General features: G+C 45.3%; 1 protein-coding gene across 1 annotated transcript in view; it reads left to right on the top strand.

Moving 5' to 3' along the window:
• The first annotated feature begins 240 nt into the window (after positions 1-240).
• Positions 241-24,590, top strand: part of LOC128327114 (sodium- and chloride-dependent GABA transporter 1-like) — a 66,019-nt gene continuing 41,669 nt past the window's right edge. The window contains exons 1-6 of the mRNA XM_053255395.1: positions 241-481; positions 10,758-10,889; positions 11,974-12,074; positions 14,144-14,253; positions 15,739-15,871; positions 19,686-19,820. Of these exons, the coding sequence (XP_053111370.1) occupies positions 241-481; positions 10,758-10,889; positions 11,974-12,074; positions 14,144-14,253; positions 15,739-15,871; positions 19,686-19,820 (852 nt within the window). The remainder of the gene's footprint in view (positions 482-10,757; positions 10,890-11,973; positions 12,075-14,143; positions 14,254-15,738; positions 15,872-19,685; positions 19,821-24,590) is intronic.

Raw genomic sequence — 24,590 nt, 5'->3', positions numbered from 1 at the left:
GCTTCTCTTGTGTCCTGAAGATGGTTTCTGCTAATATGGTGGTCCTTAAGTTGTCATAAAAATGTAGAAGTAAAGACAATGGGCAACAGGATGTGCAATTATATGTAGCTATAACCCTGTTGGTTTATTGCAAAATACAGATTTGTGTATCCTGCCTTACAGGTGCTAGTGAAGAATTTGCCCAGCCTAATCTTCTGTGTCCGCCATTTTCCTTCCCCCATGAGGTAAGCACAAGCAGCAATGGGGAAAATAGACACCACATCAGTGGAGCTGCACTCCCCTTCTGAGGTAAAGGAAGCAGCTCTTGGGGAGACAGAGTCCAAAGTTTCAGAAGAAGAGGACACCAGCCAGAAGAACAAAGAGATCCCTGACAGAGGCTCTTGGAAAGGCAAATTTGACTTCCTGCTCTCCTGCATAGGATATGCCATTGGCTTGGGCAATGTTTGGCGCTTCCCGTATCTCTGTGGCAAGAATGGAGGAGGTGAGGATGACATGCTAAAGGTTAACTGTGATTGGTTAATACCAGAATTCATAATTATAGTAGTTTGTTTGAAATGTTTACTCAGCGCTTGCTCTTTAGGTGTGTCTCTCAACCAGAGTGCATGCAAAACCTACTATGTTTGATATGCTGTATTAAGGAGATTATTATTACTTAATTTTATCTATCTATCCATCTATCTATCTATCTATCTATCTATCCATCTATCTATCTATCTATCCATCTATCTATTATATTTTTATACTGCCTGATATATACATCTCTAGGCGGTGTACAAAATTTAAAAACAATATAAAAGTCACAGATTAAAATCCACAAAGCACAATAAAACAATAGCATAAAACAGTTATTTTTGTTGACTATCTGAAGTAAAACATCTTATAAAAAAGCAAAATAACGAAAATATCACAGTGGCTAACATACTATGTAGCATTACATGTGCATTGTAATATAACATTTGTGCAGTTGCACAAGAGCACTCTTGCACAAGTGAACACGTTATGCAACCACAAACATTACACAAAAAAGAGTTGCGTAGTAGTACGGCCACTGGAAACAATGGCCACACTGTTGCATTTGCTCCATTTTTGTGTTTGTGCAAGAGTGTCTCTGCACAACTATGCAAATGTTACATTTAACAATGTGTGCATAATGCTGCACAGTATGTCAGCCAATAAGTTTAAAACCCAACAATTGGAAACCTTAAGGAGGCAATCTTAAACACACAAGGGAGTACATTCTATTAGATATGGTGCAACCTGGTTCCAAGTAAATAGGCAGAACATCATATTGCTGTGATGCTGCTGTGAGAATAGTGCTCCCACTACTAGGAGAGGAGAGCTGGTCTTGTGGTAGCAAGCATGACTTGTCCCCTTAGCTAAGCATCGTCTGCCCTGGTGGCATATGAATGGGAGACTAGAAGTGTGAGCTAGGGATGTGCACGGAACTGGTTCAGAGGCCCTGTATGGGCCTCCAAACCAGTTCGAAGGTAGCAGAGGTCTCCCTTTAAGAGTGGGGGGAGGGTGAACTTACCCCTCCCGCCGCTTTCCCCCCTCCGGTGTCGAGTTTTTTAACAGCCCATCGGGACAGCAGGGTACCTCCTTGCCGCACCATTTACCTCCTCCTCCCGATATGACCGGAACTTGCTGGCGTGCCAGCAACTTCCGGTCATATCCAGAAAAGGGGGGCAAAAGGGCAGCAGGGAAGTATGCTGCCGCCATGATGGGCTGTTAAAAAAACCAACGCTGGTAGGAGGAAAGCGGCCGGAAGGGTAAGTGCACTCTGCCCCCGTTCTTAAAGGGAGACCCCCGCCGCCTTTGAGCCACCCCGCCGTGGTTCCATGCACATCCCTAGTGTGAGCACTGTAAAATATTCCCCTCAGGGGATGGAGGCGCTCTGGGAAGAGCAGAAGGTTCCAATTTCCCTCCCTGGCTTCTCCAAGATAGGGCTGAGGGAGATCCCTGCCTGCAACCTTGGTGAAGCTGCCAGTCTGTGAAGACAATACTTAGCTAGACTAATGTTCTGAGTCAGACCAATGGTCTGATTCAGTATATGGCAGCTTCCTATGTTCCTACTACAGAATATTTACAGCATAAACCTAGGCATGTTCACCCAGAATCAAGCTCCATTGATGATCATGGTACTTACTTCCAAGGAAATGTGCATGGGCATGCAGCCTTAGCTAAGGGACAGACAAGAATCTCCAGATTGCAGCCCAGTCACACTAATTTCAAAGGTCAAGCAAGACTCTCGAGGAAAGCGCTCTTTGCCTCAGATCCAGGCTCTGTTGCTTCCCACTCTTCTTCCACCAATTTGCCTCCTCCCTTTAATTATATCACTTCCTTCCATCTGTTATCAAATCAAATCCAATTACGGTTACCAGCTCCTGACCTAAAGAGTGTTCCTTGCCTTTTGTGACTGCACAGGAGGGAAAATCCATGAGTTCTCCTGGCATCGTGTCAAGCTCTTGATTGCTCTTCTTTTAAGTTTCAGTTGCTTATTTGGCAGCATTCCCAAATAGTTTACAAAACAGAAAACACTAAACTGCTGTATTTACCCGGATCAAAGACGACTCTGAATTTAAGATGACACCCTTACAAAGTAGAGGCATTTACTCAAAAGGAACAGGACTCTGAATTTAAGACGACCTTCTTGTCATGAGTTGGTGCTGGAGAAGATTTTTGAGGATACCATGGACAGCCAGGAAAACAAACAAATGGATCATAGAACAAACCAATCCAGAATTTTCACTCAAGGCACAAATGACCAGGCTCAAACTATCATACTTCGGACACATTATGCGAAGACCCAGCTCCCTTGAGAAGTCTACAATGCTGGGGAAAGTTGAAGGAAAGAGAAGAAGAGGATGACCAGCAACAAAGTGGATGGACTTGATTATGACAGCACCACTGAGAGACCTTAAAGGCCAAGTTGAAGACAGATCGTTCTGGAGAGGATCTATCCATATGTGGTTGCTAAGAGTCGACACCGACTTGATGGCACTTAATCAATCAATCAATCAACCTTGTCATGAGACTCAGAGGAAGGCAGCCATTATAGGCTAAGACTACTTTATTGTGTAACAGGAAGCGACAAGTTCAACAAGAAGTACAGGCAGGAAGAAGGAAGGGCCACCTACTGGCTGGTCTTATTAAAACACATTTCCACACATCTTCCCCCCTTTCTTAAACCAACAACAATTATCATTATTAAAACAGTACATCTAAACCTTTGGAAATTGGTAGGTCTATTACTCATCTCAAAACCTCAGGGGTTTCCGGATAATTCGACCAGAATGAGTAGTGAGCTGAGTACTGGTATCATTGTCATTTGTGGCTGGCCACGGCATAGTCTCTGTAGAGGAACTTGGGGTTGCAGGTGCTGTTTCTTCATCTGTATTCTCAGGTATGACAAGGAGACGTCTGCAATTTCTGCTGAATGTTCCACTATCCATCTCAACCGAATATGATCTGGGTGTTTCTCTCCTCCCTACAACTGTAGCAGGAGTCTGTCATGACTTTTCTCCATCATGTTTTATATAACAAGAAACTTGGGGGGAAATAGTCTTAGATTCAGGTAAATACAGTATATCTTAGGCTGCAATTGGGTGGGGGGAGCAACTGGCCCTATCCAACCCCAGCACAGCATCCCTCCAGTGGCTGTTGCTGGTATCTGCCTTGTGTTTCATTTTAGATTGTGAGCCCTTTGGGGACAGGGGACCATCTTATTTATGTCTTGTTTATTTTTCTATGTATACTGCTTTGGGAACTTTGGTTGAAGAGCGGTATATAAACAAACAAACAAATAAAGAAGAAGAAGTAGTAGTAGTAGTAGTAGTAGTAGTCTTATAGAAAGAGATTTTCCCGTAAGTTGATTGTTATTGTGACAACCTAGTTTTACCTGCAATGAAGAGTGCTTTTAAATCTGTGATGGTTTGTGGATTCATCTGTAGTGAAGCACAGGCACAGCCTGTCCCAATGTAGCAAATAGTACTTAAGCGTGCCTGTTAAGCAAGTATACAAACTCATTACATTTGTGTGCACCCTGGGATTCTATGATGTGCATGCAGGCAGGGTTGTGGCTACACCTCTGCAAATGTTTCATGGAACAGGACAAGGGAAGGTCAGCTTAAAGCAGGAAATGCAGTTGGTCCAAGGGCTTTATAACAATGTAAGGAGATGGGTGGAGGTTACTACAGCTGCAAGCTGTAATTACCATCTTCCAGTAGTAGTAGTAGTAGTAGTAGTAGTAGTAGTAGTAGTTTTATTATGTATATACCACTTTTCAGCCAAAACAAAAAACAAAAACAGTTCTGTAATGATTTACATAGCAAAAGGGATGAGAAAATTGTTCCCCATTCCCAAAGAGCTCATGGTCTAAAAAGGAACCAGAGATTTATTCTTAGTTCTTCTCTTCATTAGTAAACTGGATGGAAAGTACACTTGCTGGTAACCTCCAGACTTGATTACTGCATTGCGCTCTATGTGGGGCTGCCTTTGTACGTAGTCCAGAAACTACAATTAGTACAAAATGCGGCAGCCAGGTTGGTCTCCGGGTCATCTCGAAGAGACCATATTACTCCTATATTACAGGAGTTGCACTGGCTGCCGATAGGTTTCCAAGCAAAATACAAAGTGCTGGTTATCCTATATAATAAAAGCCTAGGCCGTGATCCCGTGTGCCCGTGTCTTTTTGGGCCATTCTGGGCATGCGCGGAACGCATGCGCAGATCGGCCCAAAAAGATATGGCTGCCCAGAGACAGGCGGCCATGTTGGACCAGGCCGCCAGAGAAGAGGAGTGCTGGCCGAGGTGGCGGTAGCCGCGGCGGGGCGGCTGGCCCCAATGGTGGCAGCCGCCGCCACAGCAAGACCGGGAGGAGCAGAAGCGGTGGGCGGAGAGTGCGGCCGAGGAGTGCGGGCCGAGGTGGGGGTGGCCGCGGCGGGGCGACTGGCCCCGATGGTGGCGGCCGCCGCCACAGCAAAAAAGCCGGGAGGAGCAGAAGCGGTGGGCGGAGAGTGCAGCCGAGGTGGCGGCAGAGCCGCCGCCTCGGCCAAAGTTGGCAGACCGAGGAGTGCGCCCGAGGCGGGTGAGGCGGCAGCAGGCAACCCCTCCCCAGAGCCCGTTATTACAACGGGCTTACACATACTAGTAACCTATAAAGCCCTAAACAGCTTAGGCCCACGGTACTTAAGAGAGCGTCTTCTTCTGCATGATCCCCATCGTCCACTATGTTCATCAGGGGAGGCTCGTCTGTGGCTACCTTCATGTCGTTTGGTGGCCACCCAGGGAGGGACGGACCTTCTCTGTTGTCGCCCCGAGACTTTGGAACGCACTTCCCGTGGGAATGAGTCTCCGCATCTCTAGTGGCTTTTAAAAGGGGTCTAAAGACTTATCTTTTTACCCAAGCTTTTTAGCTTTTTAACTTTTAACTTTTTAGCTTTTTAACTTTTATTTTTTTTAACTTTTGATTGTTTATTATTTGTTTTAAATTGTTTTTAGTATTTGTTTGTTGTGAACCGCCCTGAGACCTTGGGTTAGGGCGGTATAAAAATGTGCTAAATAAATAAATAAAAATGCAAGCACCACACTGAAATGAGGATCTTTACACTGGAAGAAAGAGTAGCTTGGTCTATCTATAATGATTTATCTGGTAGGCCACGGCGTGAAATAGGATGCTGGACTAGATGGGCCTTGGGCCTGATCCAGCAGGGCTGTTCTTATGTTCTTATAATCTAGAAGTCAAAGACTAGCTGGTTTCTAGTCAACAGGCAAAGATTGTGAAAGAGCCCCTGGTGGCGCAGTGGTAAAACTGCCGCCCTGTAACCAGAAGGTTACAAGTTCAATCCTGACCAGGGGCTCAAGGTTGACTCAGCCTTCCATCCTTCCGAGGTCGGTAAAATGAGTACCCAGAATGTTGGGGGCAATATGCTAAATCATTGTAAACCGCTTAGAGAGCTTCCAGCTATAGAGCGGTATATAAATGTAAGTGCTATTGCTATTGCTATTGCTATTTTAGGATTTGCACATGGCAACATTTTGCAGAGTTTGTGACGTTCCTGGTCTCCTGTATGACCTTGCTCACAGCTTGCAAATAATTACTATGTGGAAATGAAAAGACAATTTTGTGTCTGTTCTAGGCTGGGTGCCTTTTTTGCATTCTTCTCAATAAATAGAAGAAGAATAAATAGAGAGCCATTACGATATTAATTAGTAATCATTATTTGCCTTACCGCTTGCATTAATGGTTGCTGATCTAATTTTTTACATCACTGCTTCCAAAGGCCAATTCATATTGGAATCTTTGTTCTGCTAAGGACCCGGTGTCCTCCATCTCTAGCCTCTATTAAAAACGTGAAGGATCATAAAAGTGCCAAACTGGGAAGAATTTCCAGGGTTATAAAGCCTAACCTCATCTACCAAGATGTGAATTATATATTAAGCATGCACACACAAAACACATCACACATTTAACCACTAAAATCTCCAGAGAAGGTTCCATAACCTTCGAAGGGCATTTAGTTGGTGACTTTTCTTACAGAACTGTTGCAGACAGAAGCGTAACCAGGGTGGGGCAGGCAGGGCATGTGCCCTAGGCGCCAGTTGCAGGGGGGCGCCAAGTGCCTGCCATGCCCCACCCCCACCCCAACCACCAAAGTTGATTTTTTTTTAAAAAAAAAATTGAAAATCGCCCCCCCGCCCCCCCGGTGCCCGCTGCCATCCTCTCTGAGTCCGGGGACAGGGCACGCACCCCCCAGGAGCCTCCCTGAGCACTCACTTTCCCATTAGTTTCAGGGAGTGTTTGCTGCCTGAAAGCGTCTATTCCACTTTCTCTCCCTCCAGTTATCTGAAATATGGGTGTCAGATATTTGGGGGTTGGGGGGCGCAATTTCAGTGCTTGCCCTAGGCGCTGTTTTCCCTAGATACGCCTCTGGTTGCAGAACTGCCACAGGATATCTGTATAAGGTTGCCACCTTTTTTTTTCCTAGCAGGGCTCCTGTTGTTTTTCAGAGCAGCATGCAGGCAGATATTCAACAGGTCCAGCTTTTCCTGGCATAGGAATGTGATATGATATGGAAGGCTTCACCTGCTGAATTTTTCTCTGTTGTGCATCTGATGAAGTGGCTTAATTAGCAATGGATAGCAGCAGGGAAAGGAGGCAGTGGAGAGCATGGGACGAAAGAGAATTTGAGAGGAAAGGCCTAATAACCTGCATGTCTTTCTAAGTTATGTGAATGTTTGCGTGTGAGAGAGGAAAGAACAGACTCATTTATGTTATCATTTATTGATTGCATTTATATCTTATATTTCAGCCAAGATGAGCTCAAAATTAAAATGCAAATCAAGATATAATTATAAAAAGGATACTGCTGTGGGTCCCCAAATCCTCTTTAGTCTGTCCCGGGTGGTGTGGTTGCCCAGCCAAGCATGACGATGCTTAATTTACAGGGGAGGGGAGCCCTCCAAAGCCCTTTAGGTCCAGGCTAATTACCTAGGTGCACCTCTGCTCCCAGGCTCACTTTTAAAATGAACACACGTACAATCATTCACACAGAAACCTGTGCATGGAGGCATGTAGCTAGGGAAGAGGGGGCTTGTGTTTGCCCCTCTCCCCGGCAAACCCTTGCACGCACCAGCCACTCTCCCTGCATGTGATGTCACATGCCGGGGGTGTGGCCAGCACCCAGCTCACGCAGCCCTCTGAAGCTCATTTCCCAGCGGGTTTCGTGGTCAGCTGGGTATTTTCTTTGTTCTCTCCCTTCACCAAGCCAACAACCAAGCTGGCTGGGAATGAGGCCGGCCAGAGCTCAGGGGGAGGGGCGAGCCAGGCGGCTCCCAGGAGCTGGGCTGCTCAGGTTCTTTGAACCCATCCACCCAAGTATAGCTCTGTTCCTCCTTATGTTCATGTGCACGGACACCTTTGTACACTTACATTCTCATATCTGAATAGCACTTTGCGCTTCCTCTTTCCATCCTTCTGGGGTCTATCCACCTGGTGAGCCCTTTGGGGACAGGGAGCCAGCATTGATTGATTAATTGATTGATTGATTCTCTATGTAAACTGCTTTGGGAACTTTTGTTGGGAAGAGGTATATAAATGTTTGTAGTGATGGTGGTAGCAGCAACAGCAGCAGCGAGCACTGATTCATTTCCCCCCATGGGAAGGATTGTGAGCTACTTCCAGGAATTAAGTATAGCGGCGGCGCTCAGATTTGGATCCCCAGATGGACTACACCACCCATGAGTCCTGCCGCCATGGATGATGGGAATGGGCATTCTAGTCTGACAACATCTGGAGACCCAAGCTTGGGAGCCCCTGACCTATATCATCGATAGACAATGGCTGGCATGATGCACAGCATCAGCGTTTCCAGTCTGCTTCAGCCGCTGCACATGGGAAAGTCTGTTGGGGGTTGTAATTTTGATCCCCCAGTTAATCCTCTCGGGCAGGTTCCAGATGGTGTCCCTTGGAGAATGTTCTACTTCAAAATCTGAACTTTTGCATGGTGTGCCTCAGGGCTCCGTATTGTCTCCGATGTTGTTTAACATCTACATGAAACTGCTGGGAGAGATCATCAGGAGATTTGATGCAGGGTGCTATCAGTATGCTGATGACACCCAAATCTATTTCTCCATGTCATCATCATCGGGAGAGGGCATAACCTCCCTAAATGCCTGCCTGGAGTCGGTGATGGGCTGGATGAGGGATAACAAACTGAGACTGAATCCAGATAAGACGGAGGTACTCATTGTGCGGGGTCGAAACTTGGGAGATGATTTTGATCTGCCTGTTCTGGATGGGGTCACACTTCCCCAGAAGGAACAGGTACGCAGTCTAGGGGTGCTTCTGGATCCAAGTCTTTCCTTGGTGTCCCAGGTTGAGACAGTGGCCAGAAGTGCCTTCTATCAGCTTCAGCTGATACGCCAGCTACATCCGTTTCTTGAAGTAGACAACCTCAAAACAGTGGTACATCTGCTGGTAACCTCCAGACTGGATTACTGCAATGCGGTCTATGTGGGGCTGCCCTTGTACATAGTCTGTAAACTACAGTTGGTCCAGAATGCGGCAGCCAGGCTGGTCTCTGGGTCATCTTGGAGAGACCATATTACTCCTGTATTGAAGGAGTTACACTGGCTGCCGATATGTTTCCGGGCAAAATACAAGGTGTTGGTCATAACCTATAAAGCCCTAAACAGCTTGGGCCCTGGGTATTTAAGAGAACGTCTTCTTTGTTATGAACCCCACTGCCTATTGAGATCATCAGGAGAGGTCCGTCTGCATTTGCCACCGGCTCGTCTGGTGGCTACTCAGGGACGGACCTTCTCCGCTGCTGCCCGGAGGCTTTGGAATGCACTCCCTAGTGAAATAAGAGCCTCCCCATCTCTGACATCTTTTTTAAAGCCTCTAAAGATGCATTTCTTCACCCAGACTTTTAACTGATATTGTTTTGATTGTTTTAATGTTGTCTCTAGAATATTGTTTTAAAATTTTAAATTGTGTTTTATATTTCTTGCTTTTAATTTTTTTGTTTTTGTTTTTAATTAATATTTTACTTTTAATCTTCTTGTAAACTGCCCAGAGACGTAAGTTTTGGGCAGTGTAAAAATATGATAGATAGATAGATAGATAGATAGATAGATAGATAAAATTAGCAGAGCACTAAAGAAGCTACCCACTCCAGTTACAGAGTAGAATGCAGAGTTTAGTTGTTGCAGCTATTTAGAGAAGACTCATGGAGATTCTTGTAAAACTAAATACTAAATATTTATTGGTGAAGTACACTTTGGATAGGAAATACCTAATCCTAATCTATAGAACTACGTAATGAATAGGTAGGGAGCGAGAGAGATGTTGCCATCTGCTCTCTAAGGAAGGGAATCTGACTCACAGGAAACACCTGAGGAGTCCAATCAGGGGTCATAGTGTAGTGACAGGTAGAACAGCTAGGGAGACCCTTACTCACTATCTCTACTCTCAATGCCCCTAGTGGTCATTAGGATAACTGATGCAAAAGGTCGATGCACTGGAACTCTATCTCCAACAAAGGCAGCCTTGGAGGTGTTGCAGAGGCAGACAGCTGAGCATCCACCTAAAGTAACAAGCTGGCACTTTGGCAACTCGGCTTCCATTGGAAACACTGCAAGTGGTGTGATGCAAGTTCCCACCCACTGTTTTGACTACTTGCACAGCTGCCCGCCTCTGCAACACAACTCCCCTAGAGTCAGCCCTGACAGTGCAGAGAAGTGGCGCTTCTCTTATATTTAGCAGAGGGAGAGCAACGGACGGGCCTTATCCAACCCCAGCACAGCATCCCTCCCGGGGCTGTTGCTGGGGTCTACCTTCTATTTCTTTTTCGATTGTGAGCCCTTTGGGGACAGGGGGGGCATCTTATTTTGCAGTATTTACTTCTTCTGTGGAAACTGCATTGCTACCTTATGTTGAAAAGCAGTATATAAACAGTGGTAGCAGCAGAAACACCAGCACTGGAATGCACACCATGTTGGCCACTCTAATCAGAAATTAGAATAGAAGTTTTTTAGAGATTAGGCAAAGATGGTGGCATGAGTGGCTTGCCAGCCCTAACATGCAGAAGCAGGAGCACTTTGTGGAAATGCAGGAGCACTTTGTGGCTCCAGATGCAATCCTGGGCGTACCTGGGGAGGGCTGGGAAAGACTCCTGCCTGTAGCCTTGGCACGCTGCTGCCCCGGTCAGTGTAGACATGATTGATCTGGTTTCCTTTTTGGTTTTCTCCTCCCAGGCGCCTTCCTGATCCCTTACTTCCTGACTCTGGTGTTTGCTGGGATTCCGCTTTTTCTGCTGGAGACAGCTCTTGGGCAGTACACCTCTGCTGGTGGCCTCGGAGTCTGGAGATTAGCGCCCATGTTTAAAGGTACTGGGAGTCGATGGACCTGATGCAAAATAAAGGAGCCAAAGAGGGAGTGGCGGAGTGGGGAGCCTGGTGGGGAGCCGACTGCTGGTCTTAGCAAGCATGACTTGTCCCCTTGTCTAAACAGGGTCTGCTCTGCTTTGCATTTGAATGGGAGACAACATGCGAGCACTGTAAGATATCCCCCTTAGGGGATGGAGCTGCTCTGAGAAGGGCAGAAGGTTCCAAGTTCCCTCCCTGGCAGAACTCCAAGATAGGGCTGGGAGAGATTCCTGCCTGCAACCTTGGAGAAGCCGCTGCCAGTCTGTGTAAATACTGAGCTAGATGGAGCAATGGTCTGACTGGATAGAAGGCAGCTTCCTATGTTCCAGTGTGTCTTTGGGAACTGAGAGCCCGAAGGGCACCATTTGTGCTGCCCTGACCCATTGTTGCCGCCCCTTTGGTAGGCAGTGAGAAAAGCCTTTCCTCCGTTTGGGAGATCATAAAGTGTGTACAGAGAAGCAGACCAAAAAACCCCAGCTCAGCATGGGCAAGTCAGAAGTGCTCTTCCCTTCAAAGGGGCCACCCCCGTGGCTACATGTACTGAGGGCAAACCATACAGGCAGGGCCAGCTCCAGGTTCCAGTGAGGCCTTGGGGAACGGCCTCTCTCACCTGGGTGGGCCCTGAAAGTCACTCCACCGCCCCCACCACATGAAGACGATGGGCAGAGAGGTGGAATCAGGGATCAGCAATGGACCTCTCGGAGGGCTCTGGGCAGCTGCCTGATACCCAGCTCTGGCCCTGCACAGAGGTCCTAACGTGTTGCTGTGAGTGTCAGCCTGACAGCTTTTGATGGAGCCATAGCTGGGGATGGGTCTGCAGCTCAGTGGAAGAGCATCTGCTTTGCATGCCGAAGGCCCTGGACTCAGCCCTTGGCGTCTCTTGGGTAGGGCTGGGAAGGACTCTTGCCTGTAACCTTGGAGAGCCGCTGCCAGTCAGTGTAGACATTACTGAGCTAGATGGACCAAGGGTCTGACTCAGTATACGGCCGCTTCCTAGAATTCCCATGCAATGCCTTGTGTGTGGTTTTGTGTGTGTGCATTTTAGGAGTGGGCCTGGCTGCTGTGGTTCTCTCCTTCTGGTTGAATATCTATTACGTTGTCATCATTGCCTGGGCACTGTATTACCTCTTCAGCTCTTTCACTGTGGTGAGTTTCTGCTATCCTGTCTTGGGGGATGGGGGCAGGGAACCCTGCATGGCTGTGAGAGCCAACTAATGTTACGTGGCTGTATCACTTCAGTGAAATAGATGCCTTAAGATTTGCACACAAGGCAGAAAGATGGGTAGATGAAAAAGCACCGTTTATCTAAGGACACTCTCTGGTTACTGCTCCATTTGGTTTCAGGATTATACCGCCCCCTAAGGAAATCATACAAGCTCAACCACTCACACAGACCTCTGCTGCAAAAGGGAAACTGTTCCCCCGCCCCAGATCCTCACATGGCTTGTCTCATCCTGAGGTCTTCTAGGCTTGCTTCTCAAAGTGGCAGTACATAATAGCATGTTGCAGCCGCTTCTGGGTAGATGTACAACCCTCATGATCAGCTGGCTGTTGGGAGTTCCTCCTCCATTCAGAGCAATGGTCAAGAGATTGTGGAGGTTCTCCTCTCAGGCTTAAAGATCCCTTGAAGTGAGGGTGGGCTTCTGGGAAAGGGACAGAGATAGCAATGTTGCATCGGGCTGCAGAATCAAATCTGCCTGTCCTGCAAACTGATCCTCAGCAAAGGTAATATTACAGATCCTCTGTCAAATAAGTACACTGGTCTAGTTTGGCTGCTCTCTGAAGTTTGGCTTTGGAACCTGTTTTGTAGCCTAGCTATGGAACCTGACTCTTGTCCGTTGTGCATCAACCGAGAGTGTTGTGTTGCCTGTTTGGGGATAGAACTCCTGAACTTTGCAAGAAATGTTCTGTTCTGACCCTTGGTCAGGGCCTCGAGTGAGGTCTGTTGGTGGAGCCATGGTGTGGAGTTTAGCTTATCTGGCAAATGTAGGAGCAGAGGACACCTAACCTGACTAGACAGCTTTGCACTGGGTGGTTGCCAGCGCAACATGCAATGCTCCACATGCGTCGTAACGGAACACAAGCACAGTTGTGCAAGTGCCCTCTTTAACAACTGCAAAAATGGCCCGAGCACATCTGAGTGGTGGTAGGTCATCCTCTCCAATGACTTTCAGTCGTGCAACTGCAGTTGTGCCATTTTTGCAGTTGTGCAAGAGTGCACTTGTGTGGCTGCACGCTCATTCGGTTACAACGCATGCGGAATATTGCACAAGATATCAGCCAGTGCCCAGTGCAAGGCTATCTATTCAGGCCAGGTGTCCAGCATTTCAAAAAGGGGAGCAGAGGGAATTAAAACAGCCCCTTGCTTTAATGGTGGCTGGTCTAAAAGCGGGGGAAATCCAGGTCAGTATTTTTTTTTCCCCTTGGCAGTCCTGCTTGGAAAGGAAAGTGCCTCCTGTAATATAACTCTCTAAACAATCAATAGACATAAAAGCATCTGTTTTTTATTATTCCCCTGAGATTACTTTCAATTCAGACACAGCTGCTGAGCGGCTTTATAAGTGTCCCGCGCTTCTGTCCGCTTTGGGCTGGACTGTATTTCCAAGCAAGAGCGAAAGCCCTCGCCAAAGCGTTTGTATTGTTCCGCCCCTTTCGGAGCCATATGTCTGCAGCCCCCAGAGTTCCCCCAAACACCTGCAACGTCTGTGGTTATCTCTTTAAACACAGACAAGTCATTTGTACAGATTCCACTGAAGTGACTTCGGAGGATTCCCGAACAGAACTTCAGAGCAGGTCTTCGCCCTCTATTGAGCTCAGCACAGGGAGTTACAACCTGACAATGAAACGGCAGCTTGTTTTATCGTCTCCCATGCCTCTGCGAGTTTGTCTGGCCATCTGCCGCCTTCTCCTGAACTGCTTTGCCCATGCAGATGGGCAGAGTACTACCTGCCGCTTCCCCACTTCCCGCATTTGGATAAAGTTAGTGCATCTCACCATAACTACAAGATCCCATATTTTAACCAACCCATCCCCTGCACGTTTCCAGCTTCTTGTCCTAACCAACCTTGCAGTAGTGTGTAAGTAGGCAGGGCTATTTACTGGCAAAGAGGCCAACCAGTTTATAAGGCAACCTCCTGTGCTTCAGACAGCTGCATACGAGCAGAAATCCAACAGGTTAAGCTGACTGTACCCTCAACTCCTTTTCTTCCCCCCAGAACTTGCCATGGCAGGGCTGTGGAAATGCCTGGAACACAGACAGATGCTTTTCCAACTACTCCCTCAACGACACCACCAACCGGACCAGCGCTGTGACCGAGTTCTGGGAGTAGGTGCCCAGCCTGAGTCAGGCTTCACCATTGTTGGGATCATCTCATCAGTGGTGGGGGGTGGGGTGGGGTGGGGTGGGGGGTGGTAGAAAAGGAAGCGGCAGGGTCTACTTCACCTTGGGATGGCATCTATACTTAAACACTGTATTTGTGACAGAGGAGAGGAGGAGGTCATTCAAACTCTGAAATGTGATTCTAGAAACTAGTCGGTAGTGCCAACATTTCCCAAATTGGGGTATCCCAGATTGTCATGGCACCCATTCACATTTTATGGGCTGCTTCCTCAAGCAGACTATATTGCCTGCCTGCCTCCTTAGACTTTTGAGACCATGCTGGCCATTTCACCGGAGAGCCAAGGATTGCACCCACTCTTGTAGCATTGGTGTGTGCTGCTTATGAATGCCATCTTTGCCCAGTCTGCTGTTCCTTTCTGTGCTCTCCCCAAACCCCTGCCCAGTTTCCTCCTATAAAACAACAGCATCATGCTTCCAGCATCTGGGGCTATTTTCTTGGAGCTCTCTTTCCATGGGGTCCACCAATCCTAAGTGTGCCATCAAGTTTGCCTTGTCCATGGGTCCTTCCAGGCTGCAAAAATGTGTGTGACCTGAAGAGCTTGCCTGCAAGTTGGGAGAGCTTACTGAGCTTCCAGACACTTGCTCGGGTCCATATCTTTTCCTTCTTTTCTTTTATTTTCTGTTTTTTCTTTTCCTTTTTCTTTTTCTTTTCTTCCACCCATGAAGTGATGAAAATTATAATACTTCTGAAGTACGGAGAAACCTCTATTTTCCAAACTAATGGGGGTGGGAGAGGACAGTCTGGATTAGGCACTTGTCCAGAAAATTGAGGCAACAAGCACATAGTCACAAAAGTTCCTAAAATAACATTTCACAACCCACAAGTTTTGTGACATAGAAGGTGATTCACACATACACACACACACAAATGGCTGTATGCTACCACACAAAATACTGTTTGGGACACAGAAAGTATTTTTCTCTGCACAAGGTTGAACAGCATATTGCCGTGACAGAGGTCAAGAGCAGAATGAGGAAGAAAAATAATTGAACTTCTGGTTCCACAAAAGCTTTCTGTGAAATCCGGAATATCGGGGTCAGGGAAATAAAGGTTTCTCTATAGTCTCAAAATAAGCGATTTTCATCATGGATTGCCAGCAAATGGCCAGCAGATGGCACTGCAGAAATTGCATGAGGTCCCTTGTGGCCATGTGACCAGCCCACGAGCTTGCACAGGGAAAGAAGACTGCAGAAGTGTCTGGAGGTTGAGTAAGTTCCTGCTTCCAACTTATGCGCAAACTCTTCATTCAGGTCACACATTTTTTTGCAGTGTGGAAGGATTCTATGTTTTCAGTTTTAGCTTTCCAACTTTTCAGGATCTTCTCTATCAACAGCTCTGCTTCTGAAAGTTCTAATCATTCAGTCTCTGTGGGCCTCAGCTGTTCTGATTTTCATGTTTTCCTCTTGCAGGAGAAATATGCACCAGCTTTCCGGAGGTTTGGGGGAGCCGGGTAATATCCGATGGCCTTTGGCTGGCACGCTTGCATTAGCCTGGGTTCTGGTCTATTTCTCTATCTGGAAAGGTGTTGAGTGGACCGGAAAGGTACTTTATGCTAATTACACACTCCAGTAATACCTTTGATTGCCGCACTCTCTTTTATGTTGAAATGTCCTCTAGACTCAGTTTTCCGCTTGAGTGCCTATAATTAGGACTTCTACATTTCGAGGCAAAATTGCAGAGGGTGGCATCCAAATTTTGCCTTTTTCATAAGCTTTCACAATGGCAAAATCATCATGGTTTTCTTGTCGGATCTCATCCCCTGATAGCTGGTCAGTTTTTAAAAAGCAAATTGAACCTTCTTAAGACTACAAAAGATTTCAAGCGGCATTTTAAAAAACTGGCCGAAGATTTGGGATCTCAATTTGAGATACCTTCTGTAGACCTCTTGGGTTTTGGAGGATAAGCCCCTGTATTGTATCATGTGTTAATGTTCCCAAACCTCTTCTGGTAAATAAGCCATGATAAATGAATTGTGTTATATTACATTCATAAAAACTCTGCAGTATTGTAAATAGGATCCCTGTGTTTGCAAATCCCTGTTCATGGAGAAGGATGGCAAGGTCAAAAGTGTTGGAAATTCTCTGTGGTGAGAGAATCCCTTTCTCATTATAGCAGAGTGTACAGAGGCACAACACAGCGGATTTAGTTAGGCATGCGTGTATGCTGAGAGTAAAGTAACTTGGAGCCAATTCATAGTTTCAAATCAATATAAAAGGCATTTATTAAGGAACTCCATTCTAGATAGGAAAGTGAGGAGTTAGGATCTCTAATCTATCTATCTAGCTGGATGCAGATGGATTCTGCATCTTCTCTGCACATATGGTGCAGGGAGAGAGGCTTGCCATGTTGCAAGGTAGAAGGGCAGGTAGGGAAGAGAGGGAAGAGAGGAAGTTCATCCCTAAGAGTAGCACTCTACATTTCAAAGGGATAGTGTCAGAGCAGTGGAGAAGGGATGACCAATGTCTTGACCCTCTAGCCCTCTGACTCACTAGTCTGTCCTCCACTGTCTGAGACAAGAGACAGCGCAAAGTCCTTTACTTCCAACAAAAAGTTCATTCTTGGTTTTCTGAAGTTTCACTTTTGGTTTAACATTTTGACAGTTGGTTTTTGGAGGGAAAGAAGATTTCAAGGAATTGAGGGAATTTTTGTTTGTTCTGATTGGATGGCTTAAAAAACTTTTGGGCCAGAGAAACTGTATATATTGGGAGTGTTTTGAGAGGGAAGTTAGTGAAGTCAACAGAGTCCTGAGCAGTATTCTCTCTAATATTTTTCATCTCTGTGCGGAATGAGTTTTGTTCTGAGCAGCACTATATCAAGGCAGTGTGTGAGCACTTGCATTCAGGATGGGGCTTTCCTGATTCAGCCTGAGCAGGATCTAAAATGAACTGAGTGGATAGCCAAAAACTTGTGAGCACACGCACAGGCACACGCCTTAGAGGGAACAGTGGTCCTGAGAGAGAGTCCTGATAGACAGAGGCCTGGAAGATGGAGAAGTCAAGAGTCTGCTGGAAAGAGTCCTGGAAGGAGAAATCAAGAGAGTCTGCTGGAGCAGATCAGAGCTGGAGGATGCAGAAGAAGGAATTGAGTCTGGAAGCCTGCTAGAGTGAATCCATGCAGGGAGTGAGCAGTTAGCAAGAAGAAGAGAAGCCTTCTAGCTGAAATCACTGGAAGAAAAGGAAGAGCCAGGCAGGACTGAGCCCCAGACCTGTGCTGTAATCAGAACAATCTCAGGCCCTGCTCATGGCCCCGCACTAACAGAGATCCAGTTGGTGGGGACTAGAGATGGCCTTTTCGGTTGTGGCCCCTCAGCTCTGGAACGGTCTACCTGAATAGCTTTGTCATGCTCCTTCCAGTACACTACTGCTCGGGGTGGTTCACAACAATAAAATAGATACAAAGAGCCCTAAAAACCCATCTGTTTGGCCTGGCCTTTCAGGGTTTTTAATTAGTTTTAATTTTTTTAATGCTAACTGGTTTTCAGGGTTTTAATTGTTATGACAGTTTAATTGTTTTTTAAGATGTTTTTTAGTTGGTGTTAATATTTATATCTCTGTTTTAATTGTTATTGGTTTTAATGGTTTCTGTTTTTCATTGTAAACCGCCCTGAGCCATTTTGGAAGGGTGGTATAAAAATTGAATAAATAAATAAATGTAAAATAAAAGTAATACAATTAACCAAATTAAATAAAGTTAAAAGTCAGGCTAAAAAATACAATCAGTAATCAGTTTCAAATTAAAAGTTATTTTAAAAGCTAAAAATTGAGAGTTCTAAAAACTAAAGAACCTACCAGATATAACCAAAGATGGTGCATTAAAAAGCCTCTTTAAAAAGACATGTTTTTAGTTTTTTAAAAACACTGAGGGAGGGAGCATGGCGATGCTTTTCAGGGAGGGCATTCCAAAGCTGAGGAGCGACAACTGGCAGGTTCATATGGACAAATGCAGTCCAACAGGTACCCCGGCCCCAAGCCATGTAGAGCTTTAAAGATCAAGACCAGCACCTTGAATCTAGCCTGGAAGTGGACTGGTCACCAATGAAGCTGCCACAGGATGGGTGTGAAACTCATGAAGCGACTTGTGCCCATGAGCATCCTTGCAGCAGCATTCTGGATCAGTGGAAGCTTCCAAACAGTCTTCAGGGGCAGCCCCACATAGAGCACATTGCAGTAGTCTAATATGGATGCTACCAACACGAGTGATTGAGGTCAGGACCAACTTCTCCAAGAAGGGTCACAGCTGGAGTACTAGCCATAGTTGGTCAAAGGCACCTCCAAGGACAGTGTCGGGTCCAGAAGCACCCCCAAGCTGCGGACCTTGTCTTTCAGAGGGAGTGTGACCCTGTACAAGACCAGATTTACCTCATTACTCAGATGATCAGTTCTACCAACCCAGAGCACTTCTGTCTTGTCTGGATTAAGTTTCAGCTTGTTTGCCCCCATCCATTCCAGAACAGCCTCCAAGCACTGGTTCAGAGCATCCACCGCCTCCCTGGTGTCTGCTGACTTAAAAGATAGGTAGAGCTGGGTGTCATCAGCATATTGACGGCACTGCAGCCCACACCTATGGATGACCTTTCCCAGAGGTTTCATGTAAATTTTAAACAGCATGGGGGACAGAATAGATCCCTGTGGCACCCCATATGCCAAAGGGTGGAGCAGGCATCCCACAGCACCATCTGCTGAGTACAACCCATCCGGTAGGAACTGAGTCATTGTATAACTGTGCCCCCAAGTTCCAACCTGGAGAGACGTCCCAGAAGGATACCATGGTCGATGGTACTGAAAGCCTCTGAGAGGTCCAGGAGGATCAACAAAGTCACACTCCCTCTGTCTATCTCCTGGCGTAGGTCATCCACCAGGGCGACCAAGGCGGTTTCCGTCCCATATCCAAGTCAGAAGTCAAACTAGAAAGGATCTAAGCTATCAGATTGATCCCGGACTGCCTGGAGCTGAAATGCCACAACGCTCTCCGACACCTTGCCCAAGAAGGGGAAGTTAGAAACTGATCGAAAGTTATTTAAGTCATCTGGGTCCAATGAGGGCTTTTTTAAGGAGCTCCCTAATTACTGCCTCCTTCAAGCAAGTGGGGAGCACCCCCTGCTCTAGAGAGGCATTCACCATCCCCACCACCCATGGACCCAGTCCCTCCCTAGAAGCCTTGTTGCTGGCACTGGACATAAATATGAATAGTCTATTGGCACATCCACACCCAAAGAATATTATGAAAATATTAAGCTTTGTAAATACTGAAAGTGAATTTTGAGGGGACTTGGAAGGGTGGAGAGGCAAACTAGTTTCAGTTCTACATTTAACAACTTCCAAAATCATCCTCACAATCTCTGTCTCTTCCCCTCTAGGTTGTATACTTCTCAGCTACTTATCCTTACTTCATGTTATTTATTCTGTTCTTTCGTGGAGTCACCTTGCCAGGAGCCAAGGAGGGAATCCTCTTTTATATTACCCCAGATTTTAGCAAACTCTCCCAGTCTGAGGTTTGTATTCCCATCTGATCCTTGCAGATCATTTGTATTCCTGTCTGATCCTTGCAACTGTGTGGAACTAATTAATGCCATAGACATCATTCATAGCCAATTGTCTCAGCATTCTAAACTCCATGTTGGAAACCTGAACTGAATTATTTAGATCAGTGTTTCCAAAATAATGTCTCCCAATGTCATAATAAAACAAACAACCCCTTGGTGTATCATTCAGGGCTGTTTCCTACATCAAGGGTGGGCAGGCTTGAAGCTTCCAGGAGCTCCTTTCCTTTTGCCAGAGTTTTGGTAACTGTCCTCATGAAATAATGGTTTGAGAAGGTGGAGTCAGTCACAAAATGGCAGCTTGGTAGGTGGAGCAAAATGGCAGTTTGTAGAAAACGTTACATCTTCAGAATAAGGGATTTTAACATCAACTCCCCTGAATTCCAGGATAATTTTGCCACAGGACAGGAGTGTAGAGCAAGACAGTCTGCTTTGTGAGGGAAGAAAACTGAGAGAAGTGAGTGGGAGAGAAAGTAAAAGCAACCTTGAGCACCTGAAGATATATATAGATACTAGGGATGTGCACAGAAATCTTCGGCGCCGGCGGGGGTAGCGCTTTAAGGGCGGGGGAGGGTGTACTCACCCCTCCCGCCGCATTTCCCCCACCGGCGCGCTGTTTTTTTTAAGCCCCTCGGGGCGGCAGCGTTCCTCCCTGCCGCCCCGTTTGCCCCGTTGGCCGGAAGTGGCCAGAAGTCGCGAGTGTGCATACGCCCGTCATGCGCGCGTGCACACATGGCAGAAGGGCGCGCGCACACACAACAGGCGCACGCGCACTCGCCACTTCCAGCAGATGGGGCAAACAGGGCGGCAGGGAGGAGCACTGCCGCCTCGAGGGGCTTAAAAAAAACAGCGCGCCGGCGGGGGAAATGCGGCGGGAGGGGTGAGTACACCCTCCCCCGCCCTTAAAGCGCTACCCCCGCTGGCGCCAAAACGCCGAAACCGCCCCCAGTGCCGAAACGTTTTGGAGGCCTTCATAATGGCCTCCGAAACGTTTCGGGCACATGCCTAATAGATACACACACACAGGCTTGCAATATGCAAGCATATCAACATTTTCTGTTGCTGTTGCTCTAGTCTTTTCCTAGCTTTAAGAGGTCTCATGACCTATGCTGTCCAATAGGAGAGTTTTCTTGCATGTTCCAGGGCATTAATGCATTTTGAATTTTTGATTTTTTAAAAAATTTATTGATTTATTTTGTAGTCTAGGCAAGGTCTGAGACCCATGCGCGAAAACGGGATGTTTCTTTCTTTTGTGAGTCTGGGAGTCTGGTCTGGGAGTTTCATGTTAGTGAGTGAGTGAATCAGCAAGGGCTTGCAGTTTGCAAGCATCTTAACTTCTTATCTCACTGTGACTGCAGTCTTTTCCTAGCTCTGTGAGGTCTCATTCTCCATGCTGTCGTGCGTCTGAATTGAAACCTGTATAAATAATAGAAAGAAAAGATATTTGTTTGAGAACTTTATTTAAGTAAGTTAACTAAATCTTGTAATATATATAATTAATAAAATATGTTTTATTATGTATTACTCTCCAATAAGTAAAAGGAAGATTCTGAAAGATCTTGGATCCTTTAGTCTTTTCTGTCTCAGCTGCATTAAATGAAAAAATTAATGTAATATCTTATATATTGAGCTGATGGACTGAAAAAATCTAAAATGATCAAAGGACATCCATGTTTCTAGCAAAACCAAAAAATGAATTCAGAGAATTTTAAAGTCCTTGTTCTATCAGACCAGATAATAGGTTTACAACAAAAACCTCACCAGCAAACTCCACCAGCAAAATTCTATGCAGTTCTCTTCCAGTAGAGTTTCAATATTATGAATGACAGATGAGAATAAATAAAATTGGTGAATTCAATCCTACTAGTGAGAGCTCAACATACCGTTTATATTATTATAATTTCAATACAATAAGGAAAGATCTCTCAGGCAAGACATAAAATAATCATGCATGTCTCTGCGCCCGTCACACCCTGGGTCACACCAATCCCTTCATACTGGCTCTCTCCTCCAAAGACAATTCAACTACCTGCTAAAACAATCCATGGAAAGTTAAAAAATAATAATAACAGCAATACTGAGAAAATGTCTATAGGCTAGACTTTATCCCTAATCATCAGAGAAAGTAACACTTAAAACTCTCGTAGAACACTCCCCCTACTGGATAACTTAGTATGCAAAACGATTTCTGCCATAACAAAAGTAGCATGTGTATTGTAAATACAAGGCCACATGTCCAACTATGTAAAAATCTCATCTCGTTACAGACTGGTATTCAAGAACCATAATAAAATAATTAGCAAAGATCAGCTAGACCTTTAATAGTCCCCCTCCTCATGTAATGAAAGACAAACAAACAGATCGGAAAGATAAATGGAGGGGGACTAAATTCAGCCTCAACTGATCTTTATACCCCACAGCTGGGAGCATAAACTATCGAACTATAACAATAAGATATCCCCTCTATACATATAGCTAATCTTTCACAGTTTACTTCCAATTGTTTGCATCCAGCCAAGTTTCTCAAAGTGTTATTATAAAGTGTACATAACGGGTAATAAAAACCCCTAGGAAAAGAAAGAGGAAATAATAAACTGAAGCTGAGAGGAGAAACAATATAATCTTCAGCTACTTGTCCTTTGTATCTTTTAAAAAACTATAATGTCATATGGTAGGATATAGCCAGTAATCTTGTTCCATATGTATAATAATATTTACGCTATTATGTCAATTTGTTTCTGAAAGTTAAGTCAACAAGAGTATTCTCATTTCTTCTCTGAGTCCTCCATTCCCAATTCATTCCAATTGATTCTCATTTCTTCTATAAAAAAGGGAAAACAAAAGGCAGATATATGTGACATTTGCTTAAGTCTTTAGAATCATCGGGTTCATTATAGCACTTACATTTATATACCGCTTTATAGCCGGAGCTCTCTAAGCGGTTTACAATGATTTTAGTATATTGCCCCCCCAACATTCTGGGTACTCATTTTACCGACCTCGGAAGGATGGAAGGCTGACTCAACCTTGAGCCCCTGGTCAGGATCGAACTTGTAACCTTCTGGTTACAGGGCGGCAGTTTTACCACTGCGCCACCAGGGGCTCATTTATGCAATTTAATTCCTGATTAGATTATTACCCATATTAGACCGTATTTAGAACTCCCTAAATATTAATGGTTAAAATAAGAAAGGCAATTAACACAGGGAATACCTTAAAAGACTAAGTAATGAGGTTAAATATTGAATTATGCTCAAAGTTACAATCCTAAAGTTTACCCTAAAATAGTCACATATTTTCCAGTTTCTTTTCTAATGATATGTGTTAATTCTTTAGGTCAAGACTTTGAATATTAAGGTTGTGTCAGTATTAAATCCTATAGAACTCCCTAAATAATATTTGATAGAAAAAACATTAAGCACAGGGAATACATTGATGAGCCAATTTATGAGGTATAATATTATTTATACTCGAAGTTAAAACCTATAAATATATAAACCCTGAATTAGTCATATTTCTGGAGACCAAAAAGAAAAAGGAAAGAGACATGGTGGGGGGGAAAGGAGAAATTAGCATTAAAGTCTTTGAGACTTTGAGAATCTTCTTGCTCATGTAGCAAAGGGTTAACATGAAATCTTAGAAACAATGTCCAAGGACATTCTCACATAGGGGAGAGACAAAGCTGTGCCAGAACTATAGGGGTGTGCATTTTGGAATTTTCTTGTTTCAATTTGTATCTGAATCGAAACATCCCCGTTTTGTTTTGTACCCAAATTTTCTGAATCCGAATCAGCCCTGTTTTGTTTTGAAGCCAAATTTTCCTAATCCGAATCCGAATCGATTTGGATTTTTAAAAAGGGTCCCAGGGCAAAAAGAGTGGGTGGTGGTGGTAGTGTCCAATGGGTGGAAGCTACCACCCAAATTTCAAAGGAATTAGGCAAAGGGCTGATTTTTTTTGTGATTTTTTTTTTAAGCTTACACATCTTTAAGAATTTCCCCCTAGGAAATAATGGGGATTCCAGCAAATGTATCACTTCACATCAAGGGGAAAGGGATGACCCAGAGCAGTGTGCGATGAGTGGTAGTGCCCAATGGAGGCAAGGAAACTTCCAGAATTATTTCAAAGGAATTGGGCAAAGGGCTGATCTTTTGTGGTTTGTTGAAGTTTACATGTCTTTAAGATTTCTCCCATAGGGAATAATGGAGGTTTCAGCAGCCTCATAATTCCACTTGGGGGGGCGAGGGGTTGTGTAGTGCACATAGGGTGCCAATCACCCCCATACCCACAAGCCTGTGGGGTACTGGGTTTTGTTGTTTCTGAGGTGTTCATTGTAGATTCTCTGGTAGCATATGAGATTTTCAGAGAAAAACAAGAATCCACTCTCATATGCTACCAGAGAATCTACACTCAGAACACCACAGAAACAGCAGAACCCAGCACCCCATGGGTTAGCAATCCTTCCCCTGGCCAATGTGGGGTCAGTAAAGAGTGGCAAGAAGCAAAAGGGCCAATGGGGAACTAGGAGGGAATTGTCAGCAGGTCAGCCCATGATTTAGGTCACTGATCAGAAGGCTGGAAGGGTGGGAAATTCAAAGAGATGTCAAATACAAAATGGAGACTGACTCAGAGATCACCACAAAATGGAGGTCCGAAACAACAAAACGTTTTGTAGCTGAAACAGGGACGTTTTGTTTTGTATACAAAACTTTTGGATCTGGAAA

Source organism: Hemicordylus capensis, chromosome 5 (assembly GCF_027244095.1).
Source record: "Hemicordylus capensis ecotype Gifberg chromosome 5, rHemCap1.1.pri, whole genome shotgun sequence".
Lineage (NCBI taxonomy): Eukaryota > Metazoa > Chordata > Lepidosauria > Squamata > Cordylidae > Hemicordylus > Hemicordylus capensis.
The sequence above is the reverse complement of the archived record's forward strand: the minus strand, read 5'-3'. Positions and strand labels throughout refer to the sequence as shown.